This window comes from Lactuca virosa, chromosome 2 (assembly GCF_052849685.1).
Source record: "Lactuca virosa cultivar CGN04683 chromosome 2, Lactuca_virosa_CGN04683_v6, whole genome shotgun sequence".
Lineage (NCBI taxonomy): Eukaryota > Viridiplantae > Streptophyta > Magnoliopsida > Asterales > Asteraceae > Lactuca > Lactuca virosa.
In genome coordinates, this window is record NC_136427.1 from 96,339,890 (window position 1) to 96,365,168 (window position 25,279).

General features: G+C 38.5%; 1 protein-coding gene across 2 annotated transcripts; it reads left to right on the forward strand.

Moving 5' to 3' along the window:
- Nucleotides 1–21,850: 21,850 nt before the first annotated feature.
- LOC145159310 (calcium-dependent protein kinase 2-like) lies at nt 21,851–24,741 on the forward strand. 2 transcript variants are annotated; one of them, XM_079078251.1, is made up of 8 exons: nt 21,853–22,707; nt 22,797–22,940; nt 23,041–23,193; nt 23,295–23,410; nt 23,588–23,755; nt 23,861–23,988; nt 24,067–24,166; nt 24,308–24,741. In XM_079078251.1, exons 1-8 carry the CDS (start codon nt 22,014–22,016, stop codon nt 24,410–24,412), a joined length of 1,608 nt encoding a protein of 535 aa, XP_078934377.1. In that variant the 5' UTR covers nt 21,853–22,013; the 3' UTR covers nt 24,413–24,741. The 2 variants fall into 2 exon arrangements, with proteins under 2 accessions (XP_078934376.1, XP_078934377.1); XM_079078250.1 differs by having other exon boundaries at nt 21,851–22,707; nt 23,588–23,988.
- The last annotated feature ends 538 nt before the right edge of the window (nt 24,742–25,279 follow it).

Sequence of the window (25,279 nt, forward strand, 5' to 3'; positions counted from 1 at the left end):
GGGGCTTTTATGGTCATTATGGCAAACTTAGTGAATGGAGGCGGGTATATAAGTGTAAGGGAACCCTAACCCTAAAAGAAAGCTACAACCGCCACCCTCTCTATCTCTATTTCCGGCCGCCGCTCCTCCTTCACCTTCTTTCCTCCGCCGCTTGCATCCTCGCTGCCAGACGCCACCCAACAGCGCCTGCCGCCAATGACGATTGTGTGCCACCGGAGGTGTCGCTGAAGATCGGAGTAGAAGCCATGGATGCGGACGAGTGGTTTGTGAACGTCGGGAGAGTCGTGGTCGCTGTTTCGCTTCAGGGAGGACGAAAACCACCGCCAGACGTCCGACTGCCATCCACTCTTCTCTATTTCTTGCTGCCGGTGACTCGTTCAAGTCGTGACCACCATCGTCAACCGCCGTCGTGAATAGCTGGAGAAGAACCGTCGTGACCGGTCGAGTTGCGGTTGTTAGGGTCGTCAATGCTGTCGCCGTGAATACTCCCCTGTCACCGTCAAAACCGCCGCTATGCCGCCCGTTTCTGCTTTATTCCGCTACCACCAGCCACCGTAGGAGGTGGCTGTGGGTGTATTCATGGGTGTGTGTTGTTTTGCTACGTGTTGGAAGCCAAAGGAACCACTGCCACCACCGTGAGGTGGTGGCTGCCATCGAGAACCGCCACTGCCACCACATGCCGTCGCCGGCCACCAGATTATTGTGTATAGGTGTTTTTATTAGTGTATGTGTGCGTGATTATTGGGTTTTAGCAATGTAAATGTAACAAGAAATAGAATAATGAAAGTAAAAATCAAACCACCACCGTGAGGTGGTGGCTGCCGCCACCGGCCGCCGTGTAGGGTGGCGGTGTGCCTTATTGGATCGTGACTCGTTTGGAATGTTTGGACAAAGGGACTAAGAAACCCTAATGGGCCCAATGAAGCTTAATGGGCTTAGTGGAAACCCTAATGGGTCTAATGGGCCCTAATTGACCTAAAAGCCCGACAAATTGATAAATGGGCTAGTATTTGGGTTGGAAAACCCAAATGCCAATAAAACCCTAATTGTGAGAATTAATCGGGACACACACACGGAAATTATTTAATAGCTTGAAATATTAAATAATAATCATTGGTAAAGATTAATCTAAGCAATATTGGACTTAATGGATTAAGTCCTTAATGGGTTAAGTAGGAAACTTAACCCTAATCATCATGTTATGTGAAACCCTAATTTCACTTGGGCCTTAAGTTGGGCCTTTCTATTGGGCCTAGATGATTGGGATAATAATGGGCCATCCAAGAGCAAGCAATTGAACTAGAATAATTTAATGGGACTAGAGTAAGGCCCATGTAAGGGGTTTGGGCCCAATTTGGAAAATTGGGCCATAGATGCGCCACAGTTTGGGCCTTAGTGATTATATGATGTTGGGCCTTAGAATAAGAGCATGTATAGGCTTGGGCCCAATTTGGAAAACTGGGCCATATGTTGGGCTTTGATTCCTAATTGACTTTGGGCCTATGGATTGGGCCTTGGGCTTAAATAAAGCCAAGCCTGTGGTAATGTAGTAATTATCCAAAGTATGTACTTATGGTTATGTAGTGGGACCCAATTATTAATTGGGCGATGTTTTGACAGTGACAGATCGGGAATCTGTCATCCAGTAGCTGGGGTTGAGTATGTAGGACTTCAGCAGTGTGGGATTGAGTCTGCGGGACTTCAGCAGTGCCAGGTGAGTTTTCTCACTATACCTTACCCAGAGTGGTAATTATGTGTGACCGGAAGGTCTTATGTGCTTATACGTGATATGTGATATATGTTTTATATGAGATGATATGTTATGAGTTGCCTGGTTTGGACCAGAAGGTCGACAAGGTTTGGACTGGAAGGTCAACAGAGTTGGGTCGGAAGGTCAACAGAGTAGGACCGGAAGGTCTACAGAGTTAGGACCGGAGGGTCTACAGAGTCAGGACCGGAGGGTCTACAGAGTCAGGACCGGAAGGTCTTATGTGCTTACATGAGTTATGCGATATTATGCAATTTGTCTATGTGATATTATGCATTTTGTTTATTTGGTATTATGCATTTTGTTTATGTGATATATGTTCTTATCTATGTGATATGTATAGCTATGCATTTTGTTTATGTGATATATGTTCTTATCTATGTGATATGTATATGCTATGCCCTGAGCTTGCAGGGTGTGGACCGGAAGGTCAATAGGGTATGGACCGGAAGGTCATCAGAGTATGGACCGGAAGGTCAACAGAGTAGGACTGGAAGGTCTACTCGGATTGTGGGACCGGAAGGCCCCTGAGACACATTGACCGGAAGGTCTCGTAAAGCTTTAGCCTCGAGTGGCTAATTATATGTGCGTCGTATTTTGGGGAGCTCACTAAGCATGTGTGCTTACCGTGTTATGTGTTATGTGTTTCAGGTACTTTGTTTCAAAGGAGAGGAGCCGGCTTGGTCGCAACGCATCACACCATGTTTTCCGCACACGGGATCCTTAGGATTACACTCTGATATGGTTTTATGATACTATGTTTTGATTATTGACACTTTGGTTTTGACATGAGATATTATTATGAAAGTTTTTATATTGATCGGTTTTATGCTATAATTTACTAAAAATGAAATTTTTAGCCTTTAATATTGGGATGTTTCAAGTTGGTATCAGAGCCTTGGTTTGAGGGATTCGGGCACACTCTCGGGTGTGTCTGAACTCAAACTAAGGACTTGGTATGAAATTTTTTCAAAAGAAAAATCATTTTTGTAAAGGAAGTTCGAAAAGAAGTTGAAAAGAGAACAGAACTTTGAAAAGAACAAGGTGTGTGATGCGTGCAATCAGCCGAACAGAACTAAAGGGCCAAGCCACTTCTCTTCCATCTCTCTCACGGCCCAAGTAGAAAACAAAAAAAAGGAAAGAAAGAAGATGTAAATGGGGAGGGTTGACTTTGGGAGGTGTCACCTCCATATTACACACCATGTATCCATGCATGGACCAACATGCATCCATAATGGTCACTTCACTTCTCTCTCTCCCCTCTCTTCATCCTCTCGGCCGAGAACCACCAAACACACACATCTTCAAACTTTCATTTCAAACACTCTCAAGAAACATCTTCTTCCTTCCTCCAAATTTTCGAGATCTTGGACATTTCAAAGAGGTTCTTCCATAGGAATCATCATCTTTGGTAAGCTGTTGTTTGGATCCATGACCTAGTTTCTTTATTTCATCAAAGCCTCTTCCTAACTCATACAATTTTTGTGATCTACTCCTTAGAAGCTTCTTAAATTCGAAATCAACTCAAGGAGGCTTGCTAGGACCAAAAATCTTCTTCAGTTATTCTCCAAAACCGAAACCACAAACCAAGGTGAGTTCATACCCCCTTGTTTTTGGTTTTTACTTGTTTTTGGGGGGTGAATACAAGTGATATGTGTTTATCTATGTGTGTATGCTTGTTATATGTGATTTCTTTGGTTTTGTGTTGTGAAAATATGATATTATTTGCTATATCTCGAAATTATGGCTAAAGTGTGAAGGATACATAAACAAATAACCTAATAAACAACATACCTCAAAGATCCAAGAGTTTTTATGCTTAAGAAGTAAAAACAAAGACAAAAATCCTTAAAAGTGTCATTTTTGTAAAAATAACAAAGATTTGGGTAAAATATGATATTTTCGGTTTTTCAAGGATGAAAATGGTAAATACTAGCTTATAATTGGATTTTTATGATAATAATACTTCTCTAGGGGCTAAAAACCTAAATTTATGATTAATGGGCTTAAGAATTGGGCCTCACGGTTTTTCGGCCCAAAGTTGTGAAAAATAGAGATTTTCGAGGACTAAAATTGTAAATTCAACTAAATATGGGTCAAAAACATAAATAAACTATTTCAGTGGCTGAAAACGATTTTTGTGCAAATTTGGACTAAAAATGCAAACTTTTTGGAAACTGGGCCAAAAATGTAAAACTTACGGAAATTGGGCAAAAAATGTAAACTTTCTACAATTAAAGGTTGAAAATGTTCAATATTAGATTTTTGGGCTGAAATTTCAATTTAAATAATGTTTTAGGCCGAAAATGTCAAGAAAAATGATTTAAGGACCAAAAATGTCAATTTTCACCAAAAAAGACTAAAAATGTCATTTTTACTAAGAAAAGGGCTAAAATTGTAGCTTTACATAAAAAAGGGCTGAAAAGAGTCAAATAAATATTTTGGGGTCGAATATGTTAATATTAAAACAACTGGGCCAAAGATATTAAGTATGTATGTATATATATATATATATATATATATATATATATATATATATATATATATATATGTGAAGGTATATGTTATAATCAAAGTGTCATTATAAATCCAACGTCGAGGTTTTTCCATTGAAAGTAAATACTAAGCGTAAACAAATTCTAAACTACCAACATATTGAAGAACGGAGAAACAATACAATGGTTGGGGCCCAATGTTTCCTATTCGTGCATATTGGGCCCTCGTGGCCCAATCACACGATTATTGGACCCAATCTAATCAATACATGTTTATTGGGCATCCGGTGACCCAATTACATGCCTATTGGACCATCAATGGCTTTTACATGCTATTGGGCCTTAGTGGCCCAATTGCATTGCTAGTATGGTCCAAATCCATCATATGCTTGATGGGCTAACGTGTCCGTAAGCATACTCGACAACCTAGAAATAACATGCATGGTTAGTGGGCCACAGTTGTCATTTTTCGTGTTTGTTAGGCTTTATTCATATTCATGTAAACATCAAACGGGTTGTAACAATGTTATTCAAATTCATGGGGTAATAATTGGGATTTAGTGAGAATTTTCGGTTGGCACCAACGAGTGTCGGTCGTAGCCTGTAGTTATAATCAGAGTCTCTTGGAGGGAGAGCGAGAGTTTGTGTATAGATCTATACGGGGGTGACTCCCCCACACCTGAGCTGTTCGCTACAGTTAGACTCGACCAGTCTAGGGTGACAAAATCGTGATCAAAACCGGCGTTTGGAAAAATGCCAAGACAGGTGAAATAGTCATTATTATGCATGGTTATAACGACTCACATAGAGATCCATTACCATATCATTATTCATGAGTAATCATATTCATACACTGCGACGATGCAAAGTGATTCATACGATAATACGATACCATCAAACTATTTGAATTGGAAAACATCGGGTTTTCCGGGGAACGACATTATTCACTTTTTATATACAACAACTACAATACAAAGAACGATTATGATGAACATTCACTTTTACATGTTTTGAAATCACATACATATACACTTATGGGATCATCACAACTTTTTCGTAAACAGTTTTTGCTTCAGAAAATATCGGATTTTCTGGGTTTTACAAACAATACAAAACATCTTTACATCAAACCTGCTTATGAACTCTCCAACGTTATATATGTTGACCGTTTTCAAATAACTTGTGTTCTCAGGTAATCGTTAGAATGAAGAATTACCAAGCGTGTTTCTGAACGGCTTTTGTGTGATGTTAATTGATAAACAATTTATGTTTTGGATTATGTAATGTAAACAATGTACTTGATGTGAACAATGACGGTTGTAATGTATTAATGCATGGTGATGTTTATGTTATATTTCATGTATATTCATTGTGATGATATTTCAATTTAAGTCACACGAGCCCTCGGACGTTTCCGCCGTCTGGTTCGGGGGTGTGACAGGTTGGTATCAGAGCTCTCTTTATAGTGAATTGGCATATCTAACCACACATTGATATGCAACTATAAATCCAAAGAGGGACTAAATAACTCTGAACAAAACAAATAAAATATAATAATAAACACTCTTACTTGTGCGACTTAGAAAAATAAATATAATAACAATTCAAATAAGACATCGGGAAAAATCCTGACATCTCAGTTAAGCCAGGATTGTTCACAGTTGTATTAGGGATGAATGTAGTCTGATCAACTACATTTCCTTCAGAATACAACTATCACATGCCCTGGAGCGGTCGTGATGGTCAGTAAACCTAAGGCATACCCTTTTGTTAACCAAGAGGAGAGCATCAAACCAATTACAATAACAACTAAAATGTCTTAGGAATAATAACAGTTTAATCATATACCCCCTCCCCTTGCAGACAGTATGGCTGCTTTCCATCTTCCTGGAGATCCGTATTTCCCCAATCAGGGGAATAACGGATGGCTAGAGGAATCCGACGAGGAACCCGAAGAGGACCCCATGGAAGAAGAGGAGCCTGAAGAGGATCCCATGGAAGAGGAAATCGAAGAGGGACCTGCAGAACCTGTGGCAGTCATTGAAGAAGAAGAGTCGGGTGACGACAGCGACGATGATTCGGACACTGAGTCTGTAGTCATCAACCCCCCATACCCAGTGAGGGTGCCAGCTCACCGAATGGGCCCTAATGGCCCTACCCCTCCCTAGGGTATCGACATTTGGAGATGGAGCAGACAATAGGGACAGCAACCCCCGTTTCGCATGGCTCGTCAGTTCTATGACTTGAGGGAGGGAGGACCGGCTGCCCGAGCACTTCCTGTCATGGTGAGACGGTTACGGAACACTGACGACCTACCTAGGACACAACCGAGCAACTGAATCAGATGCGAGCCGCAGTGGCAAGAGCGGAACGAGAAACTCAGGAAGTAATCCATAACTTTCATGTACATCAAGCAATTTGGGAGGACCGACTACGAGCCACAGAACGACAGGTGGCGCGTCTTCAGGGCGCATCCACGTCATCAGCCCACCACCCGACACATCTCAGCGCACTCCGGATCAGTAGACCCCCCTATTAGTGCTATGTTAACTTATGCTTACCATGCTATGTACTACCGACTCCATGTTTAAGTGATTACACTACTCATAGAGTCGTTATGCTGCCGAACTTTGCACCCTTATGTATGCTCTTTCGGGCAAATTTTCATGTATCAAAGTACGGATATTATTAGTGGAAAATATTATGTGTTTTATCGTGATGTTGCTATCTGCTATGTGTTTTATATTCTTATTGTTTGGTGTAAATATGTGGAACCACTTAGATGCACAATCGATTCATGAAATTCCCAACTTTAACACGATGTGTACTCAACGTCTTTCTGTTCCATGACAGTAAGATGTCTCAAAGACCCACTCGTGGAAACAATCAACCACCACCGCCACCAGAAATAAACTCAGTTGCATTTCAGGCAGCTGTATCTGCTGCAGTCACAACAGCACTGGTGCAGATCCACAATGGGAACAATGGTGGAGGCAACGGACAGGGGGCCGGAAGTTCAAGCAACGGGATGAACCAAGGACCTACCAAGGCATGCTCTTACAAAGATTTCACCAACGCCAAACCACGAACCTTTAATGGCACAGGGGGAGTGATAACCCTAAAGAGGTGGATTGAAAAGGTGGAATCGGTGTTCGAGATATGCGGATGCCCTGAAGAAGTCAAGGTGAAGTCTGCAGCATGTACATTTGTTGATCAAGCTCTCACCTGGTGGAATGGACATGTGGAGGCTATGACTCTTCCAGTGGCTAATGCCATGCCATGGGCGGAATTGAAGGAAATGTTGATGGCTGAATATTGCCCGCTTGGCGAGGTTCAGAAAATGGAGCAAGAGTTATGGAATCTCACTGTCCGAAACTCCGACATCGATGCTTACATATCAAGGTTTAGTGATCTATCTCGGTTGTGCCCTGGCATGATTACTTCGGAGGGAAAGAAGATCGAACGATTCATTTGGGGATTAACCTCCCCAATTCAGGGAAACGTGATAGCTGCAAATCCTGAAACCTTTGACAGCGCCAAGAGGTTAGCCAAAAAGTTGTACGACCACAACAACAAGAAGGGCGAGAAATCAAGAGAAACTGAAAGCAAGAAGGAGAGTGACAACAAGAAAGGAAAGAGTAACAAGAGGAAAGGACGACAAGGTTACGAGTCATCAAAGAAACAACAGACAGTAGCGGTTCATGATGCAACCACCCAAGTTCCCTTCACCCCGCGTGTTCCAGCCTCATCCACCCCAAATGCCCCTAAGCAGTATTCTGGAAATCTCCCAAGGTGCAGCAAGTGCAATCTCCATCACAGTGGTGGATGCAGGGAGATGCAATGTACCAGTTGCAATCGAAAGGGCCATACGGCAAGATACTTGTGACATCCCCATTTTCACGGCCAGAAAAGACCAATTTTGTTTATGCTTTATGAAAATCAGAGTACCTCTTTTAATAAAAATGTTGCGGAATTTGTTCCCAGAAAAACATGATAAATACATTATCAAATCATTTCCGAAGAAATGTATTTTTATTCATTTTCAAAACCTTGGGATGTCATCATCAATACAGAAACATAAGCATAAACAGAACTTACATTCATTTACACTAGTGATCTATATCTCTTTTAAATCTCTTAGTGTAAAGTAGCTTCATATCGACACCTGTGATACAAATAAGCTTGAGTGGGTCGGGTTGGGAAACCTGGTGAGTACATAGGGTTTTCAACCCACAATAATATAATCATTATGTTTAATCATCAAACAATCAATCACCCCAATTACCCATCCCCATTATCGTATTTACTCTTAAGGATCTACCCTAAGAATCAGTTATTCATCGTTCATTCATTCCTAAGGATTATCCTAAGGAATCGTCACAAAGTCCATCGATGCCATGGTTTACTCAATAGGCACTAAGTCTCATAGTCGCCAGGGTTATTCTCTTTTATCGACAGTATCGATTCCGAGACTCCTCTCACAACACATGTCAAGGGGTTTAGGCACTACGTTGCATAGTCGCCAGGGTTAATCTCGTCTATCGACAGTGTCGTTTTCGAGACTCCTCTCACAACACATGTCAAGGGGTTTTTAGAGTACAGCTGGTGAGCACACAGTTCAAAACACCTACAGGTTGCAAGCCTGCTAGTGTCCACTGGACTGTCTAGAATAGTCTGTGGTTGTCATCCATACTCTGCTGAATGACGGGGCCAACACATGGGTAAAAGGCTTCTCTCATGGTTTACCTCTCACCCTTATCTCATGGTCTATATCACCTCTCATCATTTTGTTTTTGTCACACGGCAACTATTTCATCTACCCATGTTTTACCCAACACATTTTGTAGATATAAAATACATATACAGTTTAAATCATTTAAAACATGTATAAAAATCTTTCACCCAGCACAGACGGCAAGTATACAGACAATATGCACACATAGCATGTAATTTATATTAAATACTTCATATCTATGTGTAAGATGAAAGGGACTATGCACTCACTTGATAAGGTGGTGACTCGGTACTCGGACAGCGCTTCGTTTACTTTAAAATAATTTCCTTCGACGAAACCTAGTATTATTACCACTAGATTTTAGTCTAATATTTACCGTGACTAATTATTATTATAGAAGCGTTTAAACAATATTTTCCAACCACTATGTACAGACAGAGGCCAGACATAAAACACCGGAGGGCAGGATCATTTTGGCATATAGCACTTTTGAAATCCAACAACCCAGGCGGCCCTTCAAACCGGATTCCCCGTACCACGAGTGGTTAAAAAGATATTATAACGACACTTATATAACTCATAATAATAGCTCAAATAATTATTATAAGGTCCTAATAACGTTACTATATTTAAATAAAAGCTATATTAAAAATTAGGTAGGCGTATCTTACCTACGAGGGGTTTGGCTAGAAGCCGCGCTCTGTTGGAGCAGAACTTCCGAGCCGAAAGCTCTTCTTCTCGGAGCCGTCGAGCGCTTCGGGGCTTTCTTCTAGCGTTAGGGGAGTTTTGGGAGGTTTAGAGAGAGAGGAGAGAGAGAATGGTGGTGGTGTGAAGAAATGAGGGTGGAAGGGGTTGTATTTATAGGGTGAAATATGGTTGGAATTAGTGTCACATGTCACCATCTAGTGGCAAGCCTTGGGGAGAAAGCAATGGCCAAGATTGTGTCACGTCACCCCTTTTGCAGCAGCACCCTGCCGATTTCTAAACCCCGTAACTTTCGCATACGAGCTCCATTTTCGACGTTCTTTATATCCACCCGTAGGTAAAAATAATATCTACAACTTTCATTTTGACTCCGTCAGCTAATTCTCGACCGATCTTAAATTTAACAGTACGAGGAGATTATAATGTTAAATATCCGCGTAAAATCCATAACTTCTACATACGGACTCCGTTTTCGTCTGTCTTTTTACCGTTGAGTTCCTATTAATGAGATATTCAACTCTCATTTAGGTCGCGTAGGACAAAAACAGCTCGATCTAAAATTCGAGTTTCGGGTCGTGCACTGTTATGCCAAATCTTAGAAAATTCATAACTTCCTCATACGAAGTCAAATTTGGGTGTTCTTTTTTTGTACGTTCTCGGTTTAACGTATACTATAACTTTTGTTTGGATTTATAAGGCTAAAAAGTCCTCCATCGTAAATTCACTATTTACGTCTCCCGATGTCGTGCCGGTTTTGCCGAAAAACTTCGACGAGCCATAACTTCTTCGTTATAACTCGAATTTCGGCGTTCTTTATATGTACGAAACCCTTGTAACATATACTATGAATTGGTTAAGATTATTCATTCTAAATAATTTTCTATTAAAAAGTCATTTTTTTTACGCTTATCGTCTCTAAATTGACTAGCCCGAATCTACGGGCGTTACAATACTGTAGGACCTATCCTCCCCAGAACCAGCAACAGGGAAACCACAACAACAACCGTAACAACAACAACAACACCAATAGCAACAACGACAACAACGTTGGGGCTAGCCACACCTGTTATGGATGTGGAAGGACTGGGTATTTCCGTCGAAACTGCCCTAATGTCAACAACCAAGGGAATGGAGGAGCAGGGAGGGTGCTGACCATGGGTCAAGGAGAAGCGGTTCAGGATCCCGCTGTTGTCACTGGTACGTTTCTCCTAAACAACACATATGCATGCATCCTATTTGATACAGGGGAAGAGCGGAGCTTTGTTAGTAATAAATTCAAACATTTACTAAAACAACAACCCCACAAGCTTAATGAAACCTTTACGGTGGAAATGGCTAATGTGAAAACAGAATCAACTGGGGAAATCTACGTAGGATGTACCCTAACTTTAAATCACCACGCATTCCAAATAAACTTGATGCCTGTAACTATTAGGAGTTTTGATGTGATTATCGGCATGCATTGGTTAAGTCCCCATCATGCTGAAATTATGTGTCGCGAGAAGGCCGTCCGCCTTCATCTCCCTAACCGCGAAACCCTAATCATATACGGAGACAAACTCAGTACGAACCTTCGTCTTATCTCATGTTTTAAGGCACAGAAGTGTCTACAAAAGAAGGACTTTGCGTTTCTGGCTCACATTGTGGATAAATCCAAGGAGGAGGTCAATATTCGAAACATCCCAGTGGCTTGCGACTTCCCGGACATCTTTCCTGAAGATCTTCCGGGGATACCCCCAGAAAGACAAGTCGAATTCCGAATCGACCTTATGCCAGGAGCTACACCCATCGCCAAATCGCCCTATAGGTTGGCTCCTGCGGAGATGCAAGAATTGTCAAGCCAACTCAGCGAACTCTTGAGCAAAGGATTTATCCGACCTAGCTTCTCACCCTGGGGAGCTCCGATCCTTTTTGTTAAGAAGAAGGAAGGATCCTTTAGGATGTCTATCGATTATAGAGAGCTGAATAAGCTCACTATCAAGAATCGCTACCCACTTCTACGAATCGACGATCTATTCGACCAGCTTCAAGGAGAAAATTACTTCTCTAAGATAGATCTGCGATCCGGCTATCATCAACTCAAGGTCCGGGAGGAGGATATCCCCAAGACCGCTTTCCGAACTCGCTATGGACATTATGAATTTGTTGTAATGCCCTTCGGTCTAACGAATGCCCCTGCTGCATTTATGGACCTGATGAATCGCGTTTGCCGACCATTCCTTGACAACTTTGTAATCGTTTTCATTGACGATATCCTGGTCTATTCTCGAAGCGAAGAGGAAGATAGTCGACATCTCCGACAAATCTTGGAAACCCTGCGAGCCGAAACGTTGTATGGAAAACTCTCTAAGTGTGAGTTCTGGCTCCGTAGCGTAAACTTTTTAGGGCATGTTGTCAGCCAAGAAGGGATACATGTGGACCCGTCCAAGGTAAAAGCCATTGAAGGATGGGCCGTCCCGATGACAGCCACAGAAATTCGCCAATTTCTGGGACTCGCAGGCTATTACAGAAGATTCATCCAGAACTTCTCCAGAATAGCCAAGCCTCTTACCATGCTTACACAAAAGGGCGTACCATTCGAACTGACAGAAAAATAGGAAGTTGCCTTCCGAACTCTGAAACGAGCTCTCTGTAGTGCTCCGGTACTATCACTACCAGAGGGAACTGAGGACTTCGTAGTTTACTGTGATGCTTCGAATCAGGGTGTAGGCTGTGTACTCATGCAGCGTGGGAAGGTGATAGCTTATGCATCCCGACAACTGAAGACACATGAGGTGAATTATACCACCCATGATCTCGAATTAGGAGCTGTGGTCTTTGCTTTGAAAATTTGGAGGCACTACCACTATGGTACAAGGTGCACCATTTTCACTGACCTCAAAAGCCTCCAACACATACTGAATCAAAAAGAGTTAAACATGAGGCAGCGAAGATGGGTTGAGCTGCTAAACGATTATGAGTGTGAAATCAAGTACCACCCAGGCAAAGCTAACGCGGTAGCTGATGCCTTGAGTAGAAAAGAATACTCGAATCGTCGTGTGAAAACTCTTTCGATAACCATTCAATCCCATCTATTCTCGCAAATCAAAGAAGCCCAAATGGATGCGATGAAGTCAGAAAACATAATGAGTGAAGCATTGCGAGGAATGGAAAAGAACTTGGAAGTCAAGGGGGATGGAGCCTATTACTTCATGAACCGAATTTGGGTCCCTAAACTTGGCGGATTCAGAGAGGTAGTCATGATTGAGGCTCATAAGACACGATACTCCGTCCATCCAGGTTCAGATAAGATGTACCTGGATATCAAGCAATATTATTGGTGGCCTAACATGAAGGCAGAAATTGCCACTTACGTTAGCAAGTGCCTCACTTGCGCTAAGGTGACGGTAGAATATCAAAATCCCTCGGGCCTATTGCAACAGCCTGAAATACCTGAGTGGAAATGGGAAAGGAATACCATGGATTTCGTGACTAAATTACCCAAGACAGCGGACGGGCTGGATGCTATATGGGTAATCGTCGATAGATTGACTAAATCCGCCCATTTCCTGCCAATAAAGGAATCTTACAAGATGGAGAAATTGACCAGAACCTATATCAAGGAGATCTTGAGACTCCATGGAGTGCCAATATCTATCATATCAGATCGAGATAGTAGATTCACTTCACGTTTTTGGCAATCACTTCAAAAGGCTATGGGAACACAACTCGACATGAGCACTGCTTACCACCCATAGACGGATGGTCAAAGTGAGCGAACCATTCAAACGCTTGAAGATATGCTTCGAGCATGTGTGATAGACTTCGGCAAGTCTTGGGACACCCACTTGCCTTTGATCGAATTCTCCTACAACAACAGTTATCACACGAGCATCAAGGTTGCTCCCTTCGAAGCGTTATACGGTCGTAAATGTAGATCACCGTTGTGCTGGGCTGAGGTGGGTGATACTCGGCTAGCAAAAGGGCAAGCTCTGAACAGTGCTTTAACAGGGCCAGAAAACATACATGAAACGACGGAGAAGATAGTTCAAATCAGAGCTCGACTTCAAGCATCACGAGACCGACAGAAGAGCTATGCTGATAAACGGCGAAAGCCCTTGGAATTTCGAGTCGGGGATCGGGTGTTATTAAAAGTCTCTCCCTGGAAGGGGGTGATTCGTTTCGGGAAACGGGGAAAACTAAACCCACGATACATTGGGCCATTCAAGATTCTTGCCCGAATCAGTCCAGTGGCTTATAGGCTACAGCTACCTGTTGAGCTCAGCAGCGTACAACCCGTGTTCCATGTTTCCAATCTGAAAAAGTGCTTATCCGACAAAACTCTTTTCATCCCATTGGAAGAAATCGAAATCAACGAGAATCTCCTGTTCGTGGAAGAACCAGTTGAAATCATGGATAGGGAAGTGAAGCAACTAAGCAAAGTCGCATTCCAATTGTGAAAGTTCGATGGAACGCAAGCGTGGACCGGAATTCACATGGGAACGCGAAGACCAAATGAAACAAAAGTACCCTCACTTATTCTCGCCTTCTCAAATCTAGTTTCAAAAAGAATTTCGGGACGAAATTCCCTCTAACGGGGGGATGATGTCACAACTAGGAAATTTCATGCTTTTATATCAACAATGATGATAACACTTATAAACAAATTTGGAAAACATGCATGATGATTATTCAATGACAACAAAATTTCCATTAAAAACACAATGCAAAACACTTCAAATAGTCAACGAAAGATTGGAGACCCTGAAAATCCCGGTTTAAGTCCAATATGGACTAGGATTTCCTTATTGGGCCTAATGGACCAATAAGCTTCCAATTTGACTATTTTGGGCTTAGAACTCTTAAATGGGCCCTAATTGGACCCACTCTCATGAGACTTAACCTTTTTGGGCCTTATAAGTCTAAAATGGATTAGTTTACCTTTAATGGGCCTTGTTGGGCCGTAACAAATCTAATTAGCCTTAATGGGCCTCAAATCCATTCTTTTATGCAAGATTTGGGCCGTGGACTACTCTAAAGGCCCAATGGGCCGAAAACCATCAAATTGGGCTTCATATTATCGGACTCAAGCACTAAAGGCCCAAGCCACTTCTCTTCCTTCTCTCTCTCGGCCCAAGTAGAAAACAAAAAAAAGGAAAGAAAGAAGATGAAAATGGGGAGGGTTGACTTTGGGAGGTGTCACCTCCATATTACACACCATGTATCCATGCATGGACCAACATGCATCCATAATGATCACTTCACTTCTCTTTCTCCCCTCTCTTCTTCCTCTCGGCCGAGAACCACCAAACACACACACATCTTCAAACTTTCATTTCAAACACTCTCAAGAAACATCTTCTTCCTTCCTCCAAATTTTCGAGATCTTGGACATTTCAAGGAGGTTCTTCCATAGGAATCATCATCTTTGGTAAGCTGTTGTTTGGATCCATGACCTATTTTCTTTATTTCATCAAAGCCTCTTCCTAACTCATACAATTTTTGTGATCTATTCCTTAGAAGCTTCTTAAATTCGAAATCAACTCAAGGAGGCTTGCTAAGACCAAAAATCTTCTTCATTTCTTCTCCAAAACCGAAACCACAATCCAAGGTGAGTTCATACCCCCTTGTTTTCGGTTTTTACTTGTTTTTGGGGGGAGAATACAAGTGATATGTGTTGATCTATGTGTGTATGCTTGCTATATGTGATTTCTTTGGTTTTATTTTGTGAAAATATGATATTATTTGCTATATCTCGAAATTATGGCTAAAGTGTGAAGGATACATAAACAAATAACCTAATAAACAACATACCTCAAAGATCCAAGAGTTTTTATGCTTAAGAAGTAAAAACAAAGACAAAAATCCTTAAAAGTGTCATTTTTGTAAAAATAACAAAGATTTGGGTAAAATATGATATTTTCGGTTTTTCAAGGATGAAAATGGTAAATACTTCTCAAGGGGCTAAAAACCTAAATTTATGATTAATGGGCTTAAGAATTGGGCCTCACAGTTTTTGGGCCTAAAGTTGTGAAAAATAGAGATTTTCGAGGACTAAAATTGTAAATTCAACTAAATATGGGTCAAAAACATAAATAAACTATTTCAGGAGCTGAAAACAATTTTTGTGCAAATTTGGACTAAAAATGCAAACTTTTTGGAAACTGGGCCAAAAATGTAAAACTTACGGAAATTGAGCCAAAAATGTAAACTTTATACAATTAAAGGTTGAAAATGTTCAATATTATATTTTTGGGCTGAAATTTCAATTTAAATAATGTTTTGGGCCGAAAATGTCAAGAAAAATGATTTAAGGACCAAAAATGTCAATTTTCACCAAAAAGGACTAAAAATGTCATTTTTACTAAGAAAATGGCTGAAATTGTAACTTTACATAAAAATGGGCTGAAAAGGGTCAAATAAATATTTTGGGGTCAAATATGTTAATATTAAAACAATTAGGCCAAAGATATTAAGTATATATATATATATATATATATATATATATATATATATATATATATATATATATATATATATACACACACATATATATGTGAAGGTATATGTTATAATCAAAGTGTCGTTATAAATCCAACGTCGAGGTTTTTCCATTGAAAGTAAATACTAAGCGTAAACAAATTCTAAACTACCAACATATTGAAGAACGGAGAAACAATACAATGGTTGGGGCCCAATGTTTCCTATTCGTGCATATTGGGCCCTCGTGGCCCAATCACACGATTATTGGACCCAATCTAATCAATACATGTTTATTGGGCATCCGGTGACCCAATTACATGCCTATTGGACCATCAATGGCTTTTACATGCTATTGGGCCTTAGTGGCCCAATTGCATTCCTAGTATGGTCCAAATCCATCATATGCTTGATGGGCTAACGTGTCCATAAGCATACTCGACAACCTAGAAATAACATGCATGGTTAGTGGGCCACAGTTGTCCTTTTTCGTGTTTGTTAGGCTTTATTCATATTCATGTGAACATCAAACGGGTTGTAAACAATGTTATTCAAATTCATGGGGTAATAATTGGGATTTAGTGAGAATTTTCGGTTGGCACCAACGAGTGTCGGTCGTAGCCTGTAGTTATAATCAGAGTCTCCTGGAGGGAGAGCGAGAGTTTGTGTATAGATCTATACGGGGGTGACTCCCCCACACCTGAGCTGTTCGCTACAGTTAGACTCGACCAGTCTAGGGTGACAAAATCGTGATCAAAACCGGCGTTTGGAAAAATGCCAAGACAGGTGAAATAGTCATTATTATGCATGGTTATAACGACTCACATAGAGATCCATTACCATATCATTATTCATGAGTAATCATATTCATACACTGCGACGATGCAAAGTGATTCATACGATAATACGATACCATCAAACTATTTGAATTGGAAAACATCGGGTTTTCCGGGGAACGACATTATTCACTTTTTATATACAACAACTACAATACAAAGAACGATTATGATGAACATTCACTTTTACATGTTTTGAAATCACATACATATACACTTATGGGATCATCACAACTTTTTCGTAAACAGTTTTTATTTCAGAAAATATCGGATTTTTTGGGTTTTACAAACAATACAAAACATCTTTACATCAAACCTGCTTATGAACTCACCAACATTACATATGTTGACCGTTTTCAAATAACTTGTGTTCTCAGGTAATCGTTAGAATGAAGAATTACAAAGCGTGTTTCTGAACGTCTTTTGTGTGATGTTAATTGATAAACAATTTATGTTTTGGGTTATGTAATGTAAACAATGTACTTGATGTGAATAATGACGGTTGTAATGTATTAATGCATGGTGATGTTTATGTTATGTTTCATGTATATTCATTGTGATGATATTTCAATTTAAGTCACACGAGCCCTCGGACGTTTCCGTCGTCTAGTTCGGGGGTGTGACAAATTCCCTAGGATAACATAGTACCTAGAAGTTATACTAGTCAAATTTAGGGATATACACTGTATTTAGTTTTTACTCTGCCTAAATTTCCTGTTTGTAAATAACCAGAATTAGGGTGTATATATATATATATGGGTTTAGGTTCTATTAAAAACAAAAAACCCTAAAAATCATAAAAATGCATAAAAAAACACTGTGAGATCACAAAACTTTTTTTGACTTTATAAATGAAAAAATCGCAGCTTTTTCTTCAAATTCGCTAAAAAACTTTTTTGAAAAAAAAAACCAAACAAAAAAAATCGATTTTTTTTCAGCGAATTTGAAGAAAAAGCTGCGATTTTTTCATATTTAAAGCCAAAAAAAAAATTTTGTGATCTCTAAGTTTTTTTTATGCATTTTTAGGGTTTTTTTGTTTTCCATATAACCATTCCCTATATATATATATATATATATATATATATATATATATATATATATATGTGTGTGTGTGTGTGTGTGTGTGTGTGTGTGTGTGTGTGTGTGTGTGTGTGTGTATATATATATATATATATATATATGAATACTTATATATACAAAATAATTATGAGATCAAATGTTATAATTATCAAATATAAGATAAAAGATTTATATTTTGATAGTTATAGGAAATCCAAAGGAAGGATTTAGATATAAGATAAAGATAAAAGATAAAAAGATAAATACCTAATGTCAATGCGTTAGTGAGCTGTTAATTCATCCAAAGGCCTTGATTAAATTCGTCATTTTCCCAGATACCTATAATCGTTAATCTTGCGAGAGCTAGAAAGATATGTATAGATCTATACGGAGTCTGACAACCCCACCTGCGATTGCTAGCTACAATCCCGGCATAATAAATTTCTTATTATTCATTATTCGACGTCCGATGAAGCGTCGTGACGAGACACAATTTTTAGTCAAACAACGTCGATTATTGGGGCTCATGGTAATACATTAGATCGCCTTATAGTTCAGACTACCATTAGGGACGCCTTAGAATGGTAGATAAAATACGTTAGGATCACAGTCCTTTTGGGTTGCCTTCATAACCAAAAATAGCTAGAAATTATATTAGGAGAGAGAGATAGAGAGAAAGAGAGAGAGAGAGAGAGAGAGAGAGAGTGAATGAGAGATAGAGAGATGTTTTGTTAATATATTATGTGATTAATATATTAATTGAGAATAGATAATCGATATGTTAATTTGTCATGTGATTAATAAATTTACATGAGATCGATAGTTAAATAATTGATTTGTTAATTTATATTGTTAATACATTAATAACAATTCAATTAAATTAATTAATTGTTAATCATAATTAATCTTGAATTAATTTGAGATTAATTGGAATTAATTAAATGTGCAATGGGTGAATTGTAATTGTTCAATAGTTGAACAAAAGAAGCAATTCTAGAAACATCCATGACATGGACGGGTTTGGAAGCTCCTCTAGGGTTTCTGGAAGCCTTCTGGTTGCATAAAAGGAAATGATTTGAATTAGGATTAAATCTATTATTTAATTAATTCAGATTCCGCCTTGCTTGCAAGTTACCTAAACTATGAATAGAACCCCAAGGCCATCTATTTTCGTTCATGACCTTCTAAGAAGCATAGGAATGAAATTTATTCCTCTCTCCTCTTCATTCTAGGGTTTCTAGGGTTTTTGGTGTGAGCCATTAGAGGCATTAGATTTCTGGTGTTTGCTTTCCATGGTTTTCAAGAAGGATATTGGTGTGATTATTTGCTACAATAATCAAGAGGTATGTAAACCCTAACTCTATGTAAATTTCGATTATTGTAGAGTTCCTTTGGGTTCTTGATGTTCATAGGTATTTTAGAAGTATTTTAGAGTTGAATCATTTATTATAGTCTCAATATCATGTTGATAATCTAGGATGTATTTGTTACTTCCTTGGGATAAAAGTCTCTCGATTTCTATAAGAGATTCTAGTATCACAACACAAGTATGTCTTTGATAGACTTGAAGAGGTTGGTTTAATGGGGTGGACAACTAGATGATCATTACATGAAAATTTCTATCCGAAGCTGGAAACCCTATAATGGAACCAAATTGATATAGGAAACTCGTTAAGAAACTGAACTATCTTACTATAAGTCGTCATCCCATATCATTTTTGGTTAACTTTTTAATAAAATTCATGGCTATGCCACTAACAAGTCAGTAGGATGCAACACGTCAATTTTTGACGTATCAAGGCCACATTAGGCTTAGCAAGACTCTACTCGAGTCAAGATCATTGTCATATATATATATATATATATATACACTAAGAAAGAAGATGGCAATATAATGCAGATAAGGATGGCAACCGACTACGAAATATTGTGTGTTTGTTGGTGGTAATATACTCTCTTGGGAAAGAAAGAAACAAGACACTCTCTTGATCAAGTGTCAAGTTGAAATATAGAGTTATGCCAAATGTGTCATACGGAATGACGTGTGTGAAGAGACTCCTTAGAGATCTAGGAGTAAACATATATTACCTTATATTACGTGATGATGTTTTATTGTGATAACCAATAATCCATTCATATACCCAAGAATAGAGACCGTATCGTGGTAACACGTAATGCCCCCATCAATTCAACTTGTACATATCAGAACCGAGTACCAGCTTACTAAATCGCTAAAAAAAGGAGTATTAGATATATGTATTTATAGTATGTAGTTTTATTAGATCTTGATCATCCATTTTATCTTGATTCCTTATTAGGTAGTAATTGTACATTAGTGAGGCTTAACCACCCCCATTAAAGGTGAGAAAATATTTTTTTCCAAATTCAAGATCTGTAATTATTAAACATTCGTTTGAAATCCAAATTAATTTAAGGTGTTGTTATTGGCACCTAAATATTTAGGTCAAAACCATTATTTTTTAAAGTTAAAAACTAAATTTGTTATAACCCAAATTGAGATGACATATTATATATCATTAAATAACATTATATATCAAAATTTTATTTTATATATTATTTTAGTAAAAGCTATCTAAGTTTGTTTTTTTTTCCTTTTCTTTTTCTTCTATTTGAATAAAAAAGAAATTTACATACGTTTTCTTTTACTTTTTCATTTCCTAACATTATATATATATATATATATATATATATATATATATATATATATATATATATATATATATATAAAGAGAGAGAGAGAGAGAGGAGACTGCGTTTTGATTTTATATCTTTTTTTTCATCTTTTGATATAAGCAAACATAATATATTATTTTTCATAACTACATATATAACTGTGTTAGATAAAAATAATAGGTTTAAATAATTATATTAAAAATAACTTATTAAAAGATTTTTTTTTGAATGACAAACATACATATATATGTCCTAATATTATATATTTTGTTGTTAATATAAGTGTCCTAACAGGAATAAAAGAAAAAGTTTATGGACCATTACTATATAGGAAAACACTTAGTTTTTTCTTTTCATATATATAGACACGGTAATTAAAAAATAAATAATTACTATATGTAAAATTGTAAATGGTTAATGACTAGACGTCATGTTGATTAATGTGACTAAGAGTGGTTTTCACTTAGTAAAATGGTTTTCACGGTGGTGTGTTTAAAATCCCACATTGTCATGTTGATTAATGTGACTAAGAATGGTTTTGACTTAGTAAAATGGTTTTCACGGTGGTATGTTTAAAATCCGTCATTAATTTGTTAGCATCATTCATATGCACTTCTGTTTGTAAACCACTAAAATATCTGAATCTAATTTTCAATTCCTTAAAAGCCTTCATAAACTAACCAACTATATATGATGTTCTAAAGTAAATCGTTTTTCATTACATAACATACTCAAACATCTAAAACAACACCTTTATTAAAAGGGGGATTATATATCGCACCTCATAAAGTTAAATAATTCCGACAAGAAAATAATCAAACGTGCTTGACTCGGATGTATATTAATGCTCTATATAACCCACATACATAATCGTTTTGCCAATATATGATTTATAATTTTTGCCTTTTGGGTAAAATTGAAGATTGATGTAAACAAGCTTAATATAAAAGGCAAGAGTTATGAGAATTGGACCTATAAATTATGTGAGCCCTAAAATGATTGTTGATGTCTCAAAATGGAAAGCAATTTGTACGAAACTAAAGAGTGATTCAAGGTGTGGTCAACAAAGGAAAATTCAATCCACCATTTCCATCCCTACAATCCCTCTCCAATATTCATCCACGCTTTCATCTCTTTCTCTCTTTCTCTCCCCTCCCTTTCTAATTTTCTAAACTTTCCTCTAGGTCAAACGCCCAAGGACCCATTCGTGTTGTTGCTCTCTCTGGTCCAGGGCCCCTCGATCCCTCCCTCCAAACATCCCAATGGGGAACTGTTGTTCCCAAATTAAAGGTAAAAATGTAGAACCTGAAAATAAAAAACCCCTTAAAGGAGACAACAAACCGCAAGAAGAGAACAAAAACACAACCACAGCGCCACCAAAACCCGTCACTGCATCAGCAGCTGCCTCGACAGCCCAACCACAAAAGAATGGCAACAAATCGCCTATTGGAACGGTTTTGGGACGTCCAATGGAAGATATTCGAACTCTTTACACCATAGGTAAAGAGCTTGGTAGGGGTCAGTTTGGCGTCACCCATTTGTGCACATGCAAGCAGACGGGGAAACAGTTGGCATGCAAAACAATAGCAAAGAGGAAACTTGCGAATAAAGACGACATTGAGGATGTGAGGAGGGAAGTACAGATCATGCATCATTTGGCTGGCCAGCCGAATATTGTTGAGCTTAAGGGGGCTTTTGAGGACAAACATTCTGTGCATTTGGTGATGGAATTGTGTGCTGGTGGAGAGTTGTTTGATCGGATCATCGCCAAGGGCCATTACACGGAGAGGGCTGCAGCATCGTTGCTTAGAACCATTGTTAAAATCGTCCATACCTGCCATTCCATGGGTGTTATTCATAGAGATCTTAAACCCGAAAATTTCCTTCTTCAATCTAAGGATGAGGATTCTCCCCTTTTAGCTACCGACTTTGGTCTATCTGTGTTTTACAAACAAGGTTACATTAATTAGGGTGTAATCTATATATTATAAATGTATGTTTCTTGAAGATCATTCTTCATGGTTAATTTATCTCTCTCGTCGCAGGTGAATTATTCAAAGATATTGTGGGAAGCGCATATTATATTGCACCCGAAGTCTTGAAGAGAAAATACGGACCAGAAGTTGATATATGGAGTATAGGGGTCATGTTATATATTCTTCTAAGTGGTGTTCCACCTTTTTGGGCTGGTGATTAATTACACGATTTTCTTAATATATATGTCAACCCCTAGAAACATTAACAATTAACAATTTGATGTAATAAAAAAGGAAATTTTTTATGTTACAGAATCGGAGCATGGGATATTCAATGCAATATTGCGTGGGCATGTTGATTTCACGAGTGATCCTTGGCCTTCGATATCTCATCCGGCCAAGGATCTTGTAAAGAAGATGCTAACTGCAGATCCGAAGCACAGGCTGACAGCACATCAAGTGCTTTGTAAGTACTAATCCCGAAATTATAATATGTATTTCTGATGCAATGGGGAATCGCAGATGATATTTAAATGCCATATACGTTTTTTTTCTTTGTTCTTTCAGCTCATCCATGGATTGTGGAAGATGGAGAAGCACCTGATAAACCACTTGACAACGCTGTTCTTGGCAGGCTAAAACAATTTAGAGCCATGAATCAGTTCAAGAAAGTTGCTCTTCGGGTATCTACAAGATCTTTATTGTTAAAATATCTTATATAATATAAAGCACTAATTTTTTATGGGAAAAGAAAGCAACAATATTTTTCTAGGGTCATGTGAAGGAATGACAACTCTTTTGTTCAATAACTTGAGGAATATTGACATATCTGATTTTAATTTGGTTCTCGAAATGAGCAGGTCATTGCAGGATGCCTTTCTGAGGAAGAAATCATGGGACTGAAGAAAATGTTCAAAGGCATGGATAGCGATAACAGTGGAACAATAACACTTGAGGAACTAAAACATGGACTATCCAAGCAAGGGACGAGACTCACCGAATCTGAAGTCAAACAATTGATGGAAGCTGTAAGACAACCAAATCCGATCAAATTTTATTACATGAAGTTAAACAATTTTTGGGAAATATGGTCAAGAAAATTAATTCATCTATCTTTGAACAAAAATCAACAGGCTGATGCAGATGGAAACGGTACCATAGATTACGAAGAATTCATAACAGCAACAATGCATATGAATAGAATGGATAGAGAAGATCATCTCTACACTGCATTCCAATATTTCGATAAAGATAATAGCGGGTAATAAAGTGCTACTATTTCGAATTTGACACTGGAAAAAAGAATTGGCCAATCTTTAAATAACTTCTATCTTGTCAGGTACATTACTATAGAAGAACTAGAGCAAGCTCTCCGCGAATATGGAATGGGTGACGAAAAGGACATAAAGGAGATTGTATCTGACGTTGATTCAGATCATGTAAGTAACTAAAGCATCCATAACCTAATGTTGCAAAGATGCAGATAGAACTCATAACATTTAGCATAACAAAAAGATTCCATAACCTTACTAATTTGGCTTGTGAGGATATATAGTCTTAAATAACTATAAACATTGCAGGATGGTCGGATCAACTACGATGAGTTTGTGGCGATGATGAGATCAAAAGGACAGGCAACCATGATGAATCCTAAGAAATTTAGAGAATCGTTTGTTGCAACCTAACAACAACAAGCAAGTTGTGCTTAAGAATGTTCGGAGATGATGAAGAAAAGAAAGTTGCTGCTCATGAAATGCATATTTCACATATGTCCAACTGGGGATGACTTTGGCAACAGGTTCAATCTGGTCTCGAGCAACCTACGAACTGGTGGGGATAATGGGTTCTAGCAAAAACTAAAATTAGGTTGCTTTAGAATTTTGAACAACAATTGTAATGGGTGTTTGGGTTGGTTTAGAGAATATTTCTCGATATGTAAGCGGAAGGTGTAGAGTCGATCTTTTGGCTTGCTGATCGATTTTAGTTTTTACAATCATTCGAAATCTTTTGTTTACCATAAACATTGTGATTTTGCCATTTAAACCTATTAGTTGTCGTCAAATTTCAATATTACGCCAAGATGGATCCACAACAAGATCGCCAATGGTTACTAATTGGATAACATACTAAGGATGTGGATAACACATGAGTTTTGGGTCTCACACTGATGCGACATTTACAAGTGTCATAAATAAAAAAACAATGAAGATAGGATGGATTGCGGAGTGTGAACTAGGGATGATAATTTGGCCCGAAAACTCAAACCGAATTAGGCATGAATAAACAATTATATTCGGGTTTTGGGTATCAATATTATGTTCATTCGGTTCTCGGGTTATTCGGTCTGGGTTACCCAAATAAGAGCTTATTCGGTTCTAAATACCAGACCCGAATAAACATTCATCATCCTCTTTCTCAGATCGACAGAAATCAAAATCACAATTCAGACTTTTGTCCTCGTCATTCATAACAAAAAACAACCTACGGTCGTTCTCGTCGTTTCAAAATCAATCAATCTTCTCAACTATTTCCAAACACGAAATCACTTATGT